General features: G+C 40.4%; 2 protein-coding genes across 2 annotated transcripts in view; both read left to right on the top strand.

The window, feature by feature from the left end:
* The window catches only part of LOC138003227 (histamine H2 receptor-like), a 957-nt gene extending 842 nt beyond the window's left edge, over positions 1–115 (top strand). Inside the window, exon 1 of the mRNA XM_068849183.1 lies at positions 1–115. This exon is cut by the window's left edge and continues 842 nt beyond it. Within this exon, the coding sequence (XP_068705284.1) occupies positions 1–115 (115 nt within the window).
* A 2,428-nt stretch (positions 116–2,543) lies between these two features.
* LOC138002814 (uncharacterized) lies at positions 2,544–4,498 on the top strand. The gene is made up of 2 exons (XM_068848792.1): positions 2,544–2,642; positions 3,425–4,498. The coding sequence occupies exons 1-2, from the start codon at positions 2,544–2,546 to the stop codon at positions 4,496–4,498; spliced, it is 1,173 nt and encodes a 390-aa protein (XP_068704893.1).
* Positions 4,499–13,808: the final 9,310 nt, after the last annotated feature.

Below are 13,808 nucleotides of genomic sequence, written 5' to 3'. Positions count from 1 at the left end.
ATTATACGCTATCCGCATGCCAGAATACAGATCTACTTTAGCTGCACTCTTTTGCAAACCTACTGTTCGTAACCGTGAAAGGCGAGTTGCAGATTTACCTCTTAATGATTTGTAAAACATTATGAAGCGCCATTGCATTTTTCTACTTGGCTTTGCTAAGTTTGAAATTTCATGATATTAACAACAGTTTTAAGTTAATGTGCATAAATTGTAACAAGGTAAAGACATTATTATCTTCGTAAGAAAGTTTGACCTTAAATAGATGGATGAATATAGGATTCAGGAAAGTTAACAAGACAACAGGTGCTTATTATCTTAATTAATTTACTGTATAGCTGTTATTCGTGTTTTTAGTCATCAGAGGCACTTGCCTCAGTCATAATACATTATGAAGCGTCGTGGCATTTTCTACTTGGCTTTGTTCATAAGCGTACGAGCTGGGAAGGGGGGTACTGAGAGAGAGAAAACATTACAAAATAATGCTGTTGGCGTAATTTCCAAAATTGTCAAAACTCGTGAATAAAGTTTCTAGTTAGTTACTTTTCATGAATCTCTGTGGGATTAGACGCTCGGCCAGGTGTCTGTAGGCTGTCAGGTGGTTTCTTCAGAGAGTTGGTAATTTACATGTATCATTTATATCTGTTGTTGATTTGAAGTATTGTTGGTGCACCGAAGCTAGACGAAAAGGTAGTCAGTTCAGGCTCCCGAAAAATAACGGGCCCTCTTTTTTGTTTCTTGTTTTTAGCTGACTTTCAGCTAAAAAGGAAGGGGGAAAGTGAAACAGTGCTAGCAAATAAATAAACAAACAAACAAAGAAGTACCATTGCCTTGGTCATAACGTTTTTCTGGCCAAGGCCTTTGTCATGCTATACTATTTTGAGGGCGATTATGCCCACTATTTCCTGCATTCAACAATTTTAACGGTTAATATCGGAGCAAAGCGTTTTTCCATGATTTGACTGAATAAATCAATAAGACCGCTTGATGACAGAGCATCTCGTAATCGACAACGTTGTTAATTTGAGAAGTCCTTTATTGAGCAGGAATTGAATAAGACGTTTACAAAATGAGGAGGCCTGTTACGAGCTGGGAGTTTCCAGTTAGGAAATTCAGAGTGGAAAAACGTACTGCGCAGCTTTTCTGGGCATTTCTGGCCCTGCTTGCGGGCTCAGGTACTAATGCAAGTTGCAATGGTTCACCATGGTTGGAAAGAGCGACGGACTGTAAAAAGGCACGCGAGGCTGTCATTCGGTTGATTTATTTATACTTGAGCAAGCATGAAATTTTTTCGGCATTTCACTGTTAAGAAAACAAGTCTCCCCGTGCCTGGTGAGAGGCTCTCTTGCTCTTATATATTCAGTGGGTTGCTTATATGGATGCAATATGTAAAGAGTGTTTGTGGATATGTGTCTTTGCAACGAAATTTCTTGTATATCGCGGTAAAATAAAGGGTTCTGAAACCGTCTTTAGGTTAATTTTGTCCCAAAAAAGTTGATTCCCTACGAAAAACAATACACCAGCTTTTCATTAGTGACGTTAAAATGTTGCTACTTACCGGGAATATTGGGAAAGCAAACAAAGTTCTTAGCCTTTTTTTTGTTTACACGATCGTCGAAATTCCCACCATTTTTTCAAACTTTGGGCCTGGCACACAGTCAAAACTCGCGCACGCTTATTACGTTTTTCCGCTCTGAAGTCCGGAAATAGAACAACTTCAAATTCTTTCCCAGGGTGCTCTTCCCTTCGAAGATGGGAAGGACTGAAAAGGAGAAAAAAGAAAACAAAGAACTTTTCCTAAAGCTGGCAAACTGCATTTCACGCATTGATCACTTTACTGGGACGAATGGCAGAATCTACTCACCGCCTCGAGATCGTTTTCCCTTCCTTCCGAAGGGTAAAGTGCCCTTGGTTGAATTATGTTATGATACTTGTTTTTATGTACATTATGAAAACGTGTTAGATGTTTAGAAGCATACGAAGTACTAAATTACATCTTTGATTATGTTTAATGCCGTATATTATAAGATAAATAAAAATACACTGCTGTAACAAACTGTTTTTTGGTTTCATGGTGTGAAATTGTCAATACTACCACACATTGCCTTTTTGCTGATTTATTACCTGCAATGATACACGCAACTTTAGGATGTACGCGGAGAGTTTGGATAGCCTGGACATCGTCTAGTGGTCACGTGACTCATAACGACGTGTAATGGTCTGGAGAAAGATGCTGTTGTGACAGGGTTCTTTTTCATTCATTTTACTATTTTAGTGCTGAAAAATATAGTTCGCTATGCAGAATTCTTTGTTGTATATGGCTGCCCCAGTTACATCAGGGTTCCATTATGAAATGAAATGATATATTACTGACATCCCTGGAATGCTTGTGCCTGGTGAGCTGATCCCCAAAGGTCAATATGAATAAACACAGGCCATAAATTTCAAATTTAATTTAAGAAAACCGTTGACTGAAAGCAATCTAAAAATTGTACGTTTCTCTACTGCTTTTTTTTTGGAAACAATGTCAGCAACAACAACTTCTAATGTCAAAAAGAAAAAGAGAAGATGATGTACGCGATTGCTACTTGAAAAAGGAAGCGGGAAAAAGAGACACCCTGGGACTACGTGACTACGTGAATTTCGTACATTTTTGGATCCTTTGCGACACCACGGGTTACGAATCCTCTTGAATACACGTTGCTGAGGATTTCCTAGCATCTTGTTTTTTTTCTTTATAGTACGTTTAAAAGCCTTTGTTTTGCCGTTCGAAGTACTACTTGGTGCCTTGTAGCCTGCAGAAAAGGCGTTATTATTTTCTTTTGCGTACTTCGCGCTCGCCTCGTTTTCGCCTCTGTTCGCAAAAAAATAAAGGTCTGCTCTGCAGGCTGGGTGCCTGGTAGAAAATTTACATCAAGGTAGAATTTAATTAATCGCGGCAATAAATTGACATCAAGGTAAAAATTGTTTCATCACGGTAGTATACTGATGTTAAGGTTGATGTTTCATCACGGTAATAAATTGACATCAAGGTAGAAATTGCTTCATCGCGGCAGTAAATTGATATCAAGGTAGAAATTGTTTCATCACGGTAGCGAATTGATATCAAGGTAGAAATTGTTTCATCACTACGGTGCTTTTAAAGGGACATTTACTTCTTCTCCCCTTTTTCTTAAGAGACAAGTGTCTCTGCTCTCTTTTTGTAGTCTTGATTTTGTCCGCCGCTCACTTTTTGCTACCGCTCACTTTTTTTTTAGCCGCTCATTTTTTTTTCCGCCGCTCACTTTTTTTTCCACCGCTCACTTTTTTTTCCTGCTCCTCATTTTTCAGTGTATGTCTTGTTTTCCTCTGTTCCTAAGTATCTTGGTGGTGAGTTGAAAGCGAACTGGTGTAGCTAAGCACATGCAACATGGCGTCTGGGTAAAAGTTATTTTGTATTCACGGTATCCGGATAAGTTTGAGGCAATTGAAACGAATATTGAGGAGGCTGCGGTGCACAAGACGTCAGAACCTGAGTGATCTAGAGGAGGTTGTCGAGGCAGTGGAAGCAGAGCTGAGAGGGAGCGGAAGTTTACTTGGGTATAGGGCAATGCATCAAAGGCTGGTTAATCATCACCGACTGGCTACTACTAGAGAAGTCGTTCGCCACACGTTACGAATATTTGATCCAGAAGGTGTGGAACTGCGTTCACGACAGAGACTACGAAGAAGAGTGTACCGATGTAAAGGTCCAAATTACCTCTGGCATATAGACGGGCACGATAAACTCAAACCATTTGGATTCTGTGTTCACGGTGCTATAGACGGTTTCAGCCGAAGGATTTTATGGTTGGAAGTTGCTTCATCAAATAATGATCCGTGCATAGTCGCACAGTATTATTTAGATTGTGTCCGACAGATAGAGGGAACTGCTCGAGTTGTAAGGGGAGACAGAGGAACTGAAAATGGTAACGTAGCAGCCATCCAACGTTTCTTTCGTAGAACTGCTGGGGATGATTTTTCTGGTGAGAAAAGTTTCATGTTTGGAAAATCAACATCTAACCAGAGAATAGAGGCGTGGTGGGGCCATCTCAGAAAAGGGTGTGCACAGTGGTGGATACAGTTTTTCAAAGACCTGCGAGATTCTGGGTTGTATAGTGATAGTGATGTAATACAAAGGGAATGTCTTCACTTCTGTTTCATGGATGTCATTCAAATGGAACTACATAAAGTGGCCCAGGAATGGAATCTTAACAGGATCCGACCATCTGTCAATGCAGAATGCCCCTCTGGAAAGCCTGATGTTCTTTATTTTGTCCCAGAATCAGTAGCTACACAAGATTATTCAAGCCCCGTCGACATGGATGAAATTGAAATTGCTGAAGACATGTATGCAGAACGGCCGCAGGAAAAGGGCTGTTCCCCACACTTTAAACAACTGGCCGAAATGATCCTAGAAGACGAGGACTTGGAGCAACCAACAATGCAGAGGAAGCTCTTCAACTGTACTTTGATCTCTTAGACCACATTGATGACATAGGCAACTGACCACAGAAGAAAGTTTAACATAGTCGGCTCAGTCAGTCAGCAACATGACAAAGTCAGACTTGGTATTGAATGTTTTTTTACAGTTAGCGTTCGATCTTGTTGTCTGCAGAAAAGGGTAGCTTAAAAGGGTGCGATAAGTTTCTTAGTTGATATTTGCCGGTCATTCCGTGCTACTTACTTTCTTGATGGCCTCTCAGTTTGGTCATGTCATGAAATAAATTAGAACACGTACTTAGGAAGCAGGAAATTTGAGAAGAACGGGGTGAGTTCCGCTGACGTGTAAAAGATTGCTTCTATTCTGACAGAGGCTTTAAGTTAGTGTGGGTAAACACAAAAACAAACGCGGGACTAAAATTGACCGAATTCATAATGAATCCTGACACTCCTAGCGTTGTGAAACCCACTTAAGAATCCGACCTGAGGTGGAATTTCCTAGGTGAAATGCATTATTATTTTTTGCTTATGTTACCACATAGCTAAGGGAGAATTTCTTCCCCTTTTTAGCCGAATATGAAAGGAGCCCAGCCCCACCCCTGCGATTCGTCTGATTCAAGCCTGGTTGTCAATCTTGCACCATAGCCGGTAGCTGAAAATGCCTTTCATTTGCTCAAAGTGTGAAAATTTTACCCTTTCTACCTTTGGGCCTTCCACACAGCTTTTAGGAAGCCACCATCTGTAAGACGTGTCCCTTTCTAGCCCCCTGAGTAGCTTGGAGGAGGGCAATGCTCGGCAAGTGTACACAACACAATGGTCAGGGAAATGGGAAAAATGTGTTTTCACTCACCTCCGAGCACAAGATCATCAATAGTCACACACGTCATGAAAGTTTGTCTGATGACATCCCACATCAAAACACTCGCTTTTATTGGTACCTACTAAAATCTTCAGGGAATCTTACATTTACACTACGTAGCCTTACATTACACTTTTCATACAACGATCGAGAATTTTTCTGCCTGCTGCAATACTTCGCGCGGCATTAAGCTGGCCGCCTCGCAAGCCTCGCGTCTTCGCTCGGCTTGCTCGTTGGCAATAATAAGTACATATTTTCCTAACCTTGAATTTGTATCCTTTAAGGCGCTGTTACACTGTGCAATCTTTCCGGCGTGCAGCATGTCTCGCAACGCCATTTCGACAAACGTTCTCACCTTACGAAACAAGTTGTTTTACGGGGGTTACACTAAGCAACGTTTCCATGATCACATGAGGTTAAGGGAACATTTGAATACACTGTTGCCGCAAACCGTAGCGATACAAGTTGCAGGGGACAGATATTACACTACGCAATGCTTTAAAAATTCGTTGCAACCGTTGCGGAAAGTAGAACGCAATTGTACTTTACGCAACGGTTTCTGCAACTGGTATCGCGACGTTTTTGGCCTTTGCAAGGTATGTTACATTGGGCAATGATTTAAGGAGGCTCGAAAGGGTTTTCAGCTGAGCGCGCGTGCGTAAGCCACACACGCAATTCGTAAGCTGCTCGCGTCAGCTCATGATTCAAATGGGTCACGAGAAATAAACAAATACCGCCAATTTCGCTCACCTTTCTCCTAATTCCTGTATATAAGGAATATAAATAGACAACTCCTATTCACGAAAACTACGAAACTTCTACACAAACGGCTTAATGGTCACTTAAATCCGTTTGTGTTGGCCTGTAGCTCCACTCACGCGTGGACTCGAGTGAGTGGGTGACGCATGCATAAATGCTGATCTTGTAACCCCCTCATTTTTCCTGATTTTGCAACTTTACTCGTTTATATCTCTGCTTCCGGACGGTAATTTTTTTTCATTTTTTGCATGTTAACTTAGATTAATTTAAACCGTTTGTCTTTCAAATTTAAAAAAAATCTGTAGGTGAAAAAAAAGTTACAGCCACATTTCAAAAAAACTGATTTTCCCGAAAAACTGGCCTACAGATTTTGTTGAATTTTAAGTATTTTAGAGAGTATTTCTAACATTTCCTGGTGACGCTGAATGGGAAAATTTCACCGTCCCGTTTCTTCAAAAAAGACAACATATGTTGATTTTAAGGCTCAAAGAAATGCCTAATATCGTTGCCATGGTAACGTTATTTTGGAGCAAAATATAATGTGAGAAATCTACGATGGGTACTTAATACCCTGGCCAAATTTCGTCCTGATATGATTACCCTAACTGTATCAAAGGACAGAATATGTTTATTTGTTTGAAAAATTGAGAAACTATTTCGAGCCTCCTTAAGCAACTTGTTTCGCAATGGCATTTCAAGACAAGTTGCGCGAAAAATTGCACAGTGTAACAGCGCCTTTAAGCACAATCACCAGATCGCTCCAATTTCTTGCGTGGCACTGTGCTCATGATACTTCTCGATTAAGCAGCTTTTGAGCTGGCTTGCTTCATATGATATCCAAAGCCCAGCCCGGCACCCTTAAGGAGGCTCGAAATAGTTTCTCAATTTTTCAAACAAATAAACATATTCTGTCCTTTGATACAGTTAGGGTAATCATATCAGGACGAAATTTGGCCAGGGTATTAAGTACCCATCGTAGATTTCTCACATTATATTTTGCTCCAAAATAACGTTACCATGGCAACGATATTAGGCATTTCTTTGAGCCTTAAAATCAACATATGTTGTCTTTTTTGAAGAAACGGGACGGTGAAATTTTCCCATTCAGCGTCACCAGGAAATGTTAGAAATACTCTCTAAAATACTTAAAATTCAACAAAATCTGTAGGCCAGTTTTTCGGGAAAATCAGTTTTTTTGAAATGTGGCTGTAACTTTTTTTTTCACCTACAGATTTTTTTTAAATTTGAAAGACAAACGGTTTAAATTAATCTAAGTTAACATGCAAAAAATGAAAAAAATTTACCGTCCGGAAGCAGAGATATAAACGAGTAAAGTTGCAAAATCAGGAAAAATGAGGGGGTTACAAGATCAGCATTTATGCATGCGTCACCCACTCACTCGAGTCCACGCGTGAGTGGAGCTACAGGCCAACACAAACGGATTTAAGTGACCATTAAGCCGTTTGTGTAGAAGTTTCGTAGTTTTCGTGAATAGGAGTTGTCTATTTATATTCCTTATATACAGGAATTAGGAGAAAGGTGAGCGAAATTGGCGGTATTTGTTTATTTCTCGTGACCCATTTGAATCATGAGCTGACGCGAGCAGCTTACGAATTGTGTGTGTGGCTTACGCGCGCGCGCTCAGCTGAAAACCCTTTCGAGCCTCCTTAATCAGCGCCTGGTTGTTTGCACAATTTCCACTTACTCTTACGCTAAGCATGAACCAGTTCTCAGAATTATGCCACCCTCACCTTCCACAAATCTTCCAGGGGCCCTTCCCAAACATCCTTCCCCAATATCGATGCAAGAAATAGACGATAAACACAATTTATTAGTTTTGTTTTCTTTCTCTTTTATTTTATTATAAAATGTATTTGAATGGAGGCAAACAAACACAATTTACAAGGCAAAACGATTGCACTGCGTATTGGTCGTCAGATAAACTGCAATCAAACACAAACTCCTAGTCCCTTAGAAACACCATTTTTCGTTGAAAGTTTACTCTCAGACCAAATGGATCACGTTCACAGTTGTCACATATTGACTACACACTTTATTCAGTGATAAGAAGCGTGCGTATTAGTATAAAACAACAACAACGCTTACGACTCACTCCATTTCGAATGAGTCATAGTGGAGGTATAACGCAAGTCTTCAAAACCTTGACATTAGGTTTGCTTGAGGCAATTAAATGGGGTAATAACATCGCCTACACTGGCTGAAATGAGATCATGAGCTCGTAGGTCTTCACCAACAATCTTGTTTCAGTTAAACGAGCTCAACATCAACTAACGCGTACTGTACCAACTGAATCTCAAACTCAGCGCCAGAAATTTCGAACCCAAATTGTCGTGATAATTATAACCGTATGTTTCTTTAATGGTCTAAGCTGCTCTCAGATCCGGCCGAGTACGGGCTCATTGTCACGACACACAAACATGACCGTATTTACCGTAAACAAGGAACTGCTGAAGGAAAATACTTACAGTTATATAGAGCGAAAGAGAGCATGATATCGCCTAATACTTAGCGGACGAGGCCGAAGGCCGAGTAGGCTAAAATGAGACGATATCACGCAAGCTTGAGCGCGATAATTGTTTCAAAATTCAACAAATTGATCACAAATGAAAGATTCCGAACCTGTAACATTTGCGAAGCTGCAATTTTCCCTTTCGTAAACAAGTGATGCCGTTTGGACTGTTAACTTCGTCGTTTGTAAATGAGGAAAAAATTACTTAATCTAGGGCTAGATTAGCAACGTATGTCACTTAGAATAAAAAAAGAAATAACAAAAAACTTTAGAACAAAAAATTTTAAAAGTTGATCGAACGTTCAATGGATTCAGAGCAAATGGCAAATGCAAGTTATCCTCTACGCTACCGAACCCAAGGCTATAATGTTGCAATTTTAGAGTATTTAACTGGTGCTAACCCTAACAATTAATTGAAAGCTAACCGAATAAGAAGGCTTCGATACTAACAATGGCATCGGCCGTCAAAAATGGCATCGCTTGTTTACGGCAGGGAAATAAGCGGAGCCGGTCCGTCATTTTCAGGCGATGAACGTAAGAATTAACAAGTCTGTGTTCAAGGCAGGGGTGAGTTCACACTGACGTGAAATTCCATGAAAGTTCATTGCTAAGGAGAGAGTCCATTTGCACTCTGAAATCGTTAAAACTTGCATACCCACCATCTGGAAGGTCAATAGAAGCTGAACAGGTATGTGCAATAGGATGGGGTAGGGAGCCTAACTCGTTCACATGAAATATAACCTTGATACTCTCGACAACTGGCAGGGAACTCCCCGTGATGTAACGAAGAAACAGCTCAAGCTCCTTTCGGCTAAGGCACCTGATGTATTTCTTCAGGTAGGAAAAGATCTGTAGACGGCACTTGTGCACATGTGTAGAAGGCTCCTCAAACAGCATCGACAGAACTCGCTGTGGCGTCACGCGCATCACCTCATATACCTTAAAGACATCCTCCTTTGAGTACTTCCACAGATCTTTATAATCACCGTCGCAAAGGCCCTCACTCATACTATCCATTGCCATGGCAGGCCTTGACAGCAACTCATTTTTGGCCACTTGGACCACAATAGCTTTTAGGTTGGTGGCCGAAGGCCTCTTTTTCACTTGGTAATCACTAAAAAAATCTATTAAGATACCATAGGATTCATCAGAGAGCCCTCCCTGCTCTGACTGTTCCAGAGCTGCTTTTAACGCCATGGATTCATTATCCGATACGTACTCCAGGAAAGCCTCTACGAGGTCTTCGTTGTCAAGTGCTTGCCGCCCACAGAGCATAGCAACAACAAAGGCCTTATTGATCTGAACTGGAAATATACCTGTGAGAACATATTGATGGCTGATGATTTGACCAAGTGTTCTCATTGTCGACTCCTCGATGCCTGGGCCGACTCGCGGGACAAATGTAGAGCTCCCGTCGAAGTACTTGTGTAGGACCTGTCTCCAGAATATCGAATAAGCTTCTCTTTTGACACCGTCCAGATCCATTTCTTGTTCTCCGTAGAAGGAAACGGTTGCAAGGCGTTGTGTTATTTCTCCTGACGTTTCATATAGTTTGAGAAGATCAAGCATGACAGTTTCTCTGTGGACCCATATGTTCGTTACACCTCCAGCAGTAAGTTTCTCGAGGGCATTCATTCTCCTTTGTGTCAAGGCCTGAAAAAACACAGTAAAATAATTTTGCTTGAACTAGCAATACAATATCTTGTTTCATTAAAGAATACCTAGGTTATTAAGGAGACTCTTGGGCAAAGTGGGTGACTGTACTTGCATGTCTAATATCGGTGTCACAGCATGCAATCTGGACAGGATTTTAATACGTAACATAGTCTCTCCTCTGCAGGCAACTACCTGTATAACTGTCAACTGTTGGCATGGAAATAGGAAAGCAGGCGTGGACTGCACCTTTCATTATGCCTTCTCAGATAAATCGAAAGTGAATTAATTGTTCATAATAATGTCATATTAGGAAATATCAAGAAGGCCTATTTTGCATTGTGTTAAGGGTATCATCGCGATTTCTGAGACGATACTACACAATTCCCTGGTATGGCTTGGGACTCTACACATTACCAAACATTGATCAAAACTTACAAAAAAAGTACATGTTTAACATTGCTGACACTACAGCAACAGAACTGATTGGACGTTTTGAAGAAATCTAGATTGAGGCTAACTATGTGCAAAGATGTATTTTGTTACCTGTAGGTAAATTCCAAAATGGACTTAATTGCAACTATTAGACATCCATGTGACCTTGCAGTGGATCAAGATTAATTATATGATACCTCACATTCATATTTACTTCAGGAATTGGTGCATTAGAAAAACAATTACCTCCTGTCCCCTTTCAGTGTCTGCACTGGGGAGGTTGTTAATCATTTCCCTGAATCGTTGTCCTGGACAATCAGCAACATTGCCGCTTACGAAACCTGTCTGCAAAGTGTCCTTCACACTTGCAGAAGTGTCATTGCTAACAAATTAAACAAGTAACAGAGACTAGTTGTCTATAGAGAAACTCAAGGTATTTTTACATTTAAATGGGCTATGTCAAGCTAAATTATGTCATTTTCATGACACCCAAAAAGCACAAAAAGTAGAATGATACATTGCAATAACCACTTAACTGTTGAACAACATAAAATAAATACAGCAAAAGAAAAGAGAAGCATGGATGGACACAAATGGACAAGATTGAAACGGATTGCATTTGGGTAATCTTGAAAAAAGTCTGCCTGACGTTTTCTAAGTTTGTGGCAAATAACCTTGATGATGGTCGTTTTTGCTCACATTCATCTTGTTTGTGATGTAACGATAATTTTATCAGTATAGGAATTCCACATTGCCATTTTCAAATTTTAACTCGTGATTAACTCAAGATTTTGGCTAAAAACCCTAAAATAACGTGACATAGCCCCTTTAAGATGGCAAAGGGGTAAGAGAGCGTGTTTATGATAATGAGTATACAGTCATGTCCCTTTGAACAAACATTAGTATACACTAACTCCTGTACTAGCAAAAAAGTAAGCAAGGAAAGGGCAATGTGTGCAATGAGGTTAGTTTTCTTAGAATCTCAATAATTGGCTATGAGGAATATTGGCATTTATGGTACATGGCTGAGGAAGTATACAATATGGAATATGGTTGTAAACAATTGACTCAATGACATGGGTTTTTATCCCTATTTACAGCCAAGACAACAGAATACCGGTAGCAAAGATTGCCAGACAAAGTAAAATCTGCAAGTGGCAATTTGGAGTTAAAGAGTTAGTCCAAGGTGAAAAAATGAAAATCAGATATTGAGACAAAGGGGTGAATAACCACTCATCAAAACAAAGCATTGTAGTGATGGTTAATTACACATAGATGTTAGGTACTCACATTTCATCATTGGCCATCAAAAATGGAGGTGGTGTTTCGCAAATAATATTTAAATCAGGCACAGTAGCATCTAGAGGGTAGTCAACATCAGCATCTGCTGGGTTTTCTCCAAATCCTTGAAATAAGACTTCTTCATCTGGATAGGCAGGTGCTTCAGTGCACTCTGCCAGCATCACACCGTCCACTGCCAGCATCACACGGTCCACTGACTCAACAGGTAAGGAAGGATTCACAACTGGTTCACTGAAGGATGAAAGGGTAAAGTATTGAGGAGTGAGGCTCAGCGAGCCTACCCAGTCATAGATGGCACAACATGTCATATCACTCCTTTTGGGGAATCTGCGGGTGTGGACACCTAGTGACACATGTCTCACCGACACTGTAATGTGTGGTTCACACACATCTGGTTCAGCTGGTACCCTTTGAGCTCTACTGCTACGCAGACTAAGTAGTTCCTCCTGTCTAGCCTGTACATGTTCTTCTCTAGCTTGCTCTTGTGCAGCACATTCCTTTGCTTGATCCTTCTCCAAAGAATCAAGATATTCCATTAACTGACTGTCCTTTAGAGCTGCTCTCTCCTCAGATGATCCCAACAGGCCTGTTGATGGGGTCGAGGATGTACTGGTATTCTGCTTGCTCTCAAAAGCAGGTGTAAGTAAAGCAGCCTCATCGTCATCATCATCACTGACATCGTGAACTTTCTTTTTCTTCTCAATGCCTTTCATGTCTACACACCTTGACAAGAGGTACATCTTCACTTTGCTTAAGTTGTACTTTGCTATGTAACATGACAGTGATGTGAACTCATCACCTATTACTTCTTCAAACTTAAAGTCTGCGAGTTTAAACTTTAATTCATGAGTGTATCCATGCACTGAATATCCTTCAGGGAAAAACATATTTGTCAGGAGATCAATCATATCATCTTCTGTTGCAGATAATGGAACCATTAACTCCCTTGTGCCCCCTCCTTTTGCTAGGCGAACAGCAACATGGCGCTTTAAGTCCTCGTTGTAATGATGCCATCCAACTTGGGTTTTCTTCAATGCAGACTTCTGTGGATGCTTTCTTTCCTTTGATGATAGTGTTTCCTGTGTCTTTGCCTTCCCTTTGCTTGACTTCTTTACAAGCTGTTTAGATAATTCTAAGAGCTTTCTCTTTTTCTCACTTCTTTCCTCATTTTTTCCCCCAGATATTCCACCGCTGGAAACAAATGATTTCAAAGCAAGCACATCTCCTCTTCATTTCAAACCAAGAGCCTCAAAGTCTTTATCACTAGCACTCCTTATAGCTGTGAAATCCATCTATAAAGAGGCAATTAAGCAAAAAGGTCACAACTAAAATAATAATGAAGAGCTGCTTGTACAACACAATTACCTTTAAAGGTTACATTATTAATTAGGTTATTACTCGAAGGGCTCTAGATAAAAAAGGCAACAGAAACTATGGTTTACAGTATATCGCAGATTGTAGTCAGGAGACAAATCATTACCTCCTAGAAACTGTTTTCATAATCGCTTGAATACAACTATGGCCTTGGCTGACGTCACGTGGTCTAACTACTGTTTGCAATACACTGCCTGTCGTTTATTTAACTAACAGCAAAGGCAAAGTTTTGTGCTATCAAAGACAGATATTCCAGCAATCATAGCAATTTGGTGGTGGTGGTGGTGGTAGTAGTAGTAGTAGTTGTAGGTGTATGACAACTGTTAACGGAGATCTACCCTTACATGTTTCTGGGTGGCTTCAGGTAGTGGAACGTCAGTAAAGACAGTGCACTCACTACGGGATTTGGTATTATGTTCAACCCCGGGTGTTCAACTC

This window comes from Montipora foliosa, chromosome 5, assembly GCF_036669935.1.
Source record: "Montipora foliosa isolate CH-2021 chromosome 5, ASM3666993v2, whole genome shotgun sequence".
NCBI classification, from domain to species: domain Eukaryota; kingdom Metazoa; phylum Cnidaria; class Anthozoa; order Scleractinia; family Acroporidae; genus Montipora; species Montipora foliosa.
This window is presented reverse-complemented; position numbering and strand designations above follow the sequence as displayed.

Bases quoted from the DNA above. Each gene is read 5' to 3' on its own strand.
- LOC138002814 (XM_068848792.1), top strand. From the start codon at position 2,544: ATGTCAAAAAGAAAAAGAGAAGATGATGTACGCGATTGCTACTTGAAA. The intron at 2,643-3,424 runs GTACATTTTTGG...TCTGGGTAAAAG, and splicing joins TACGTGACTACGTGAATTTC to TTATTTTGTATTCACGGTAT.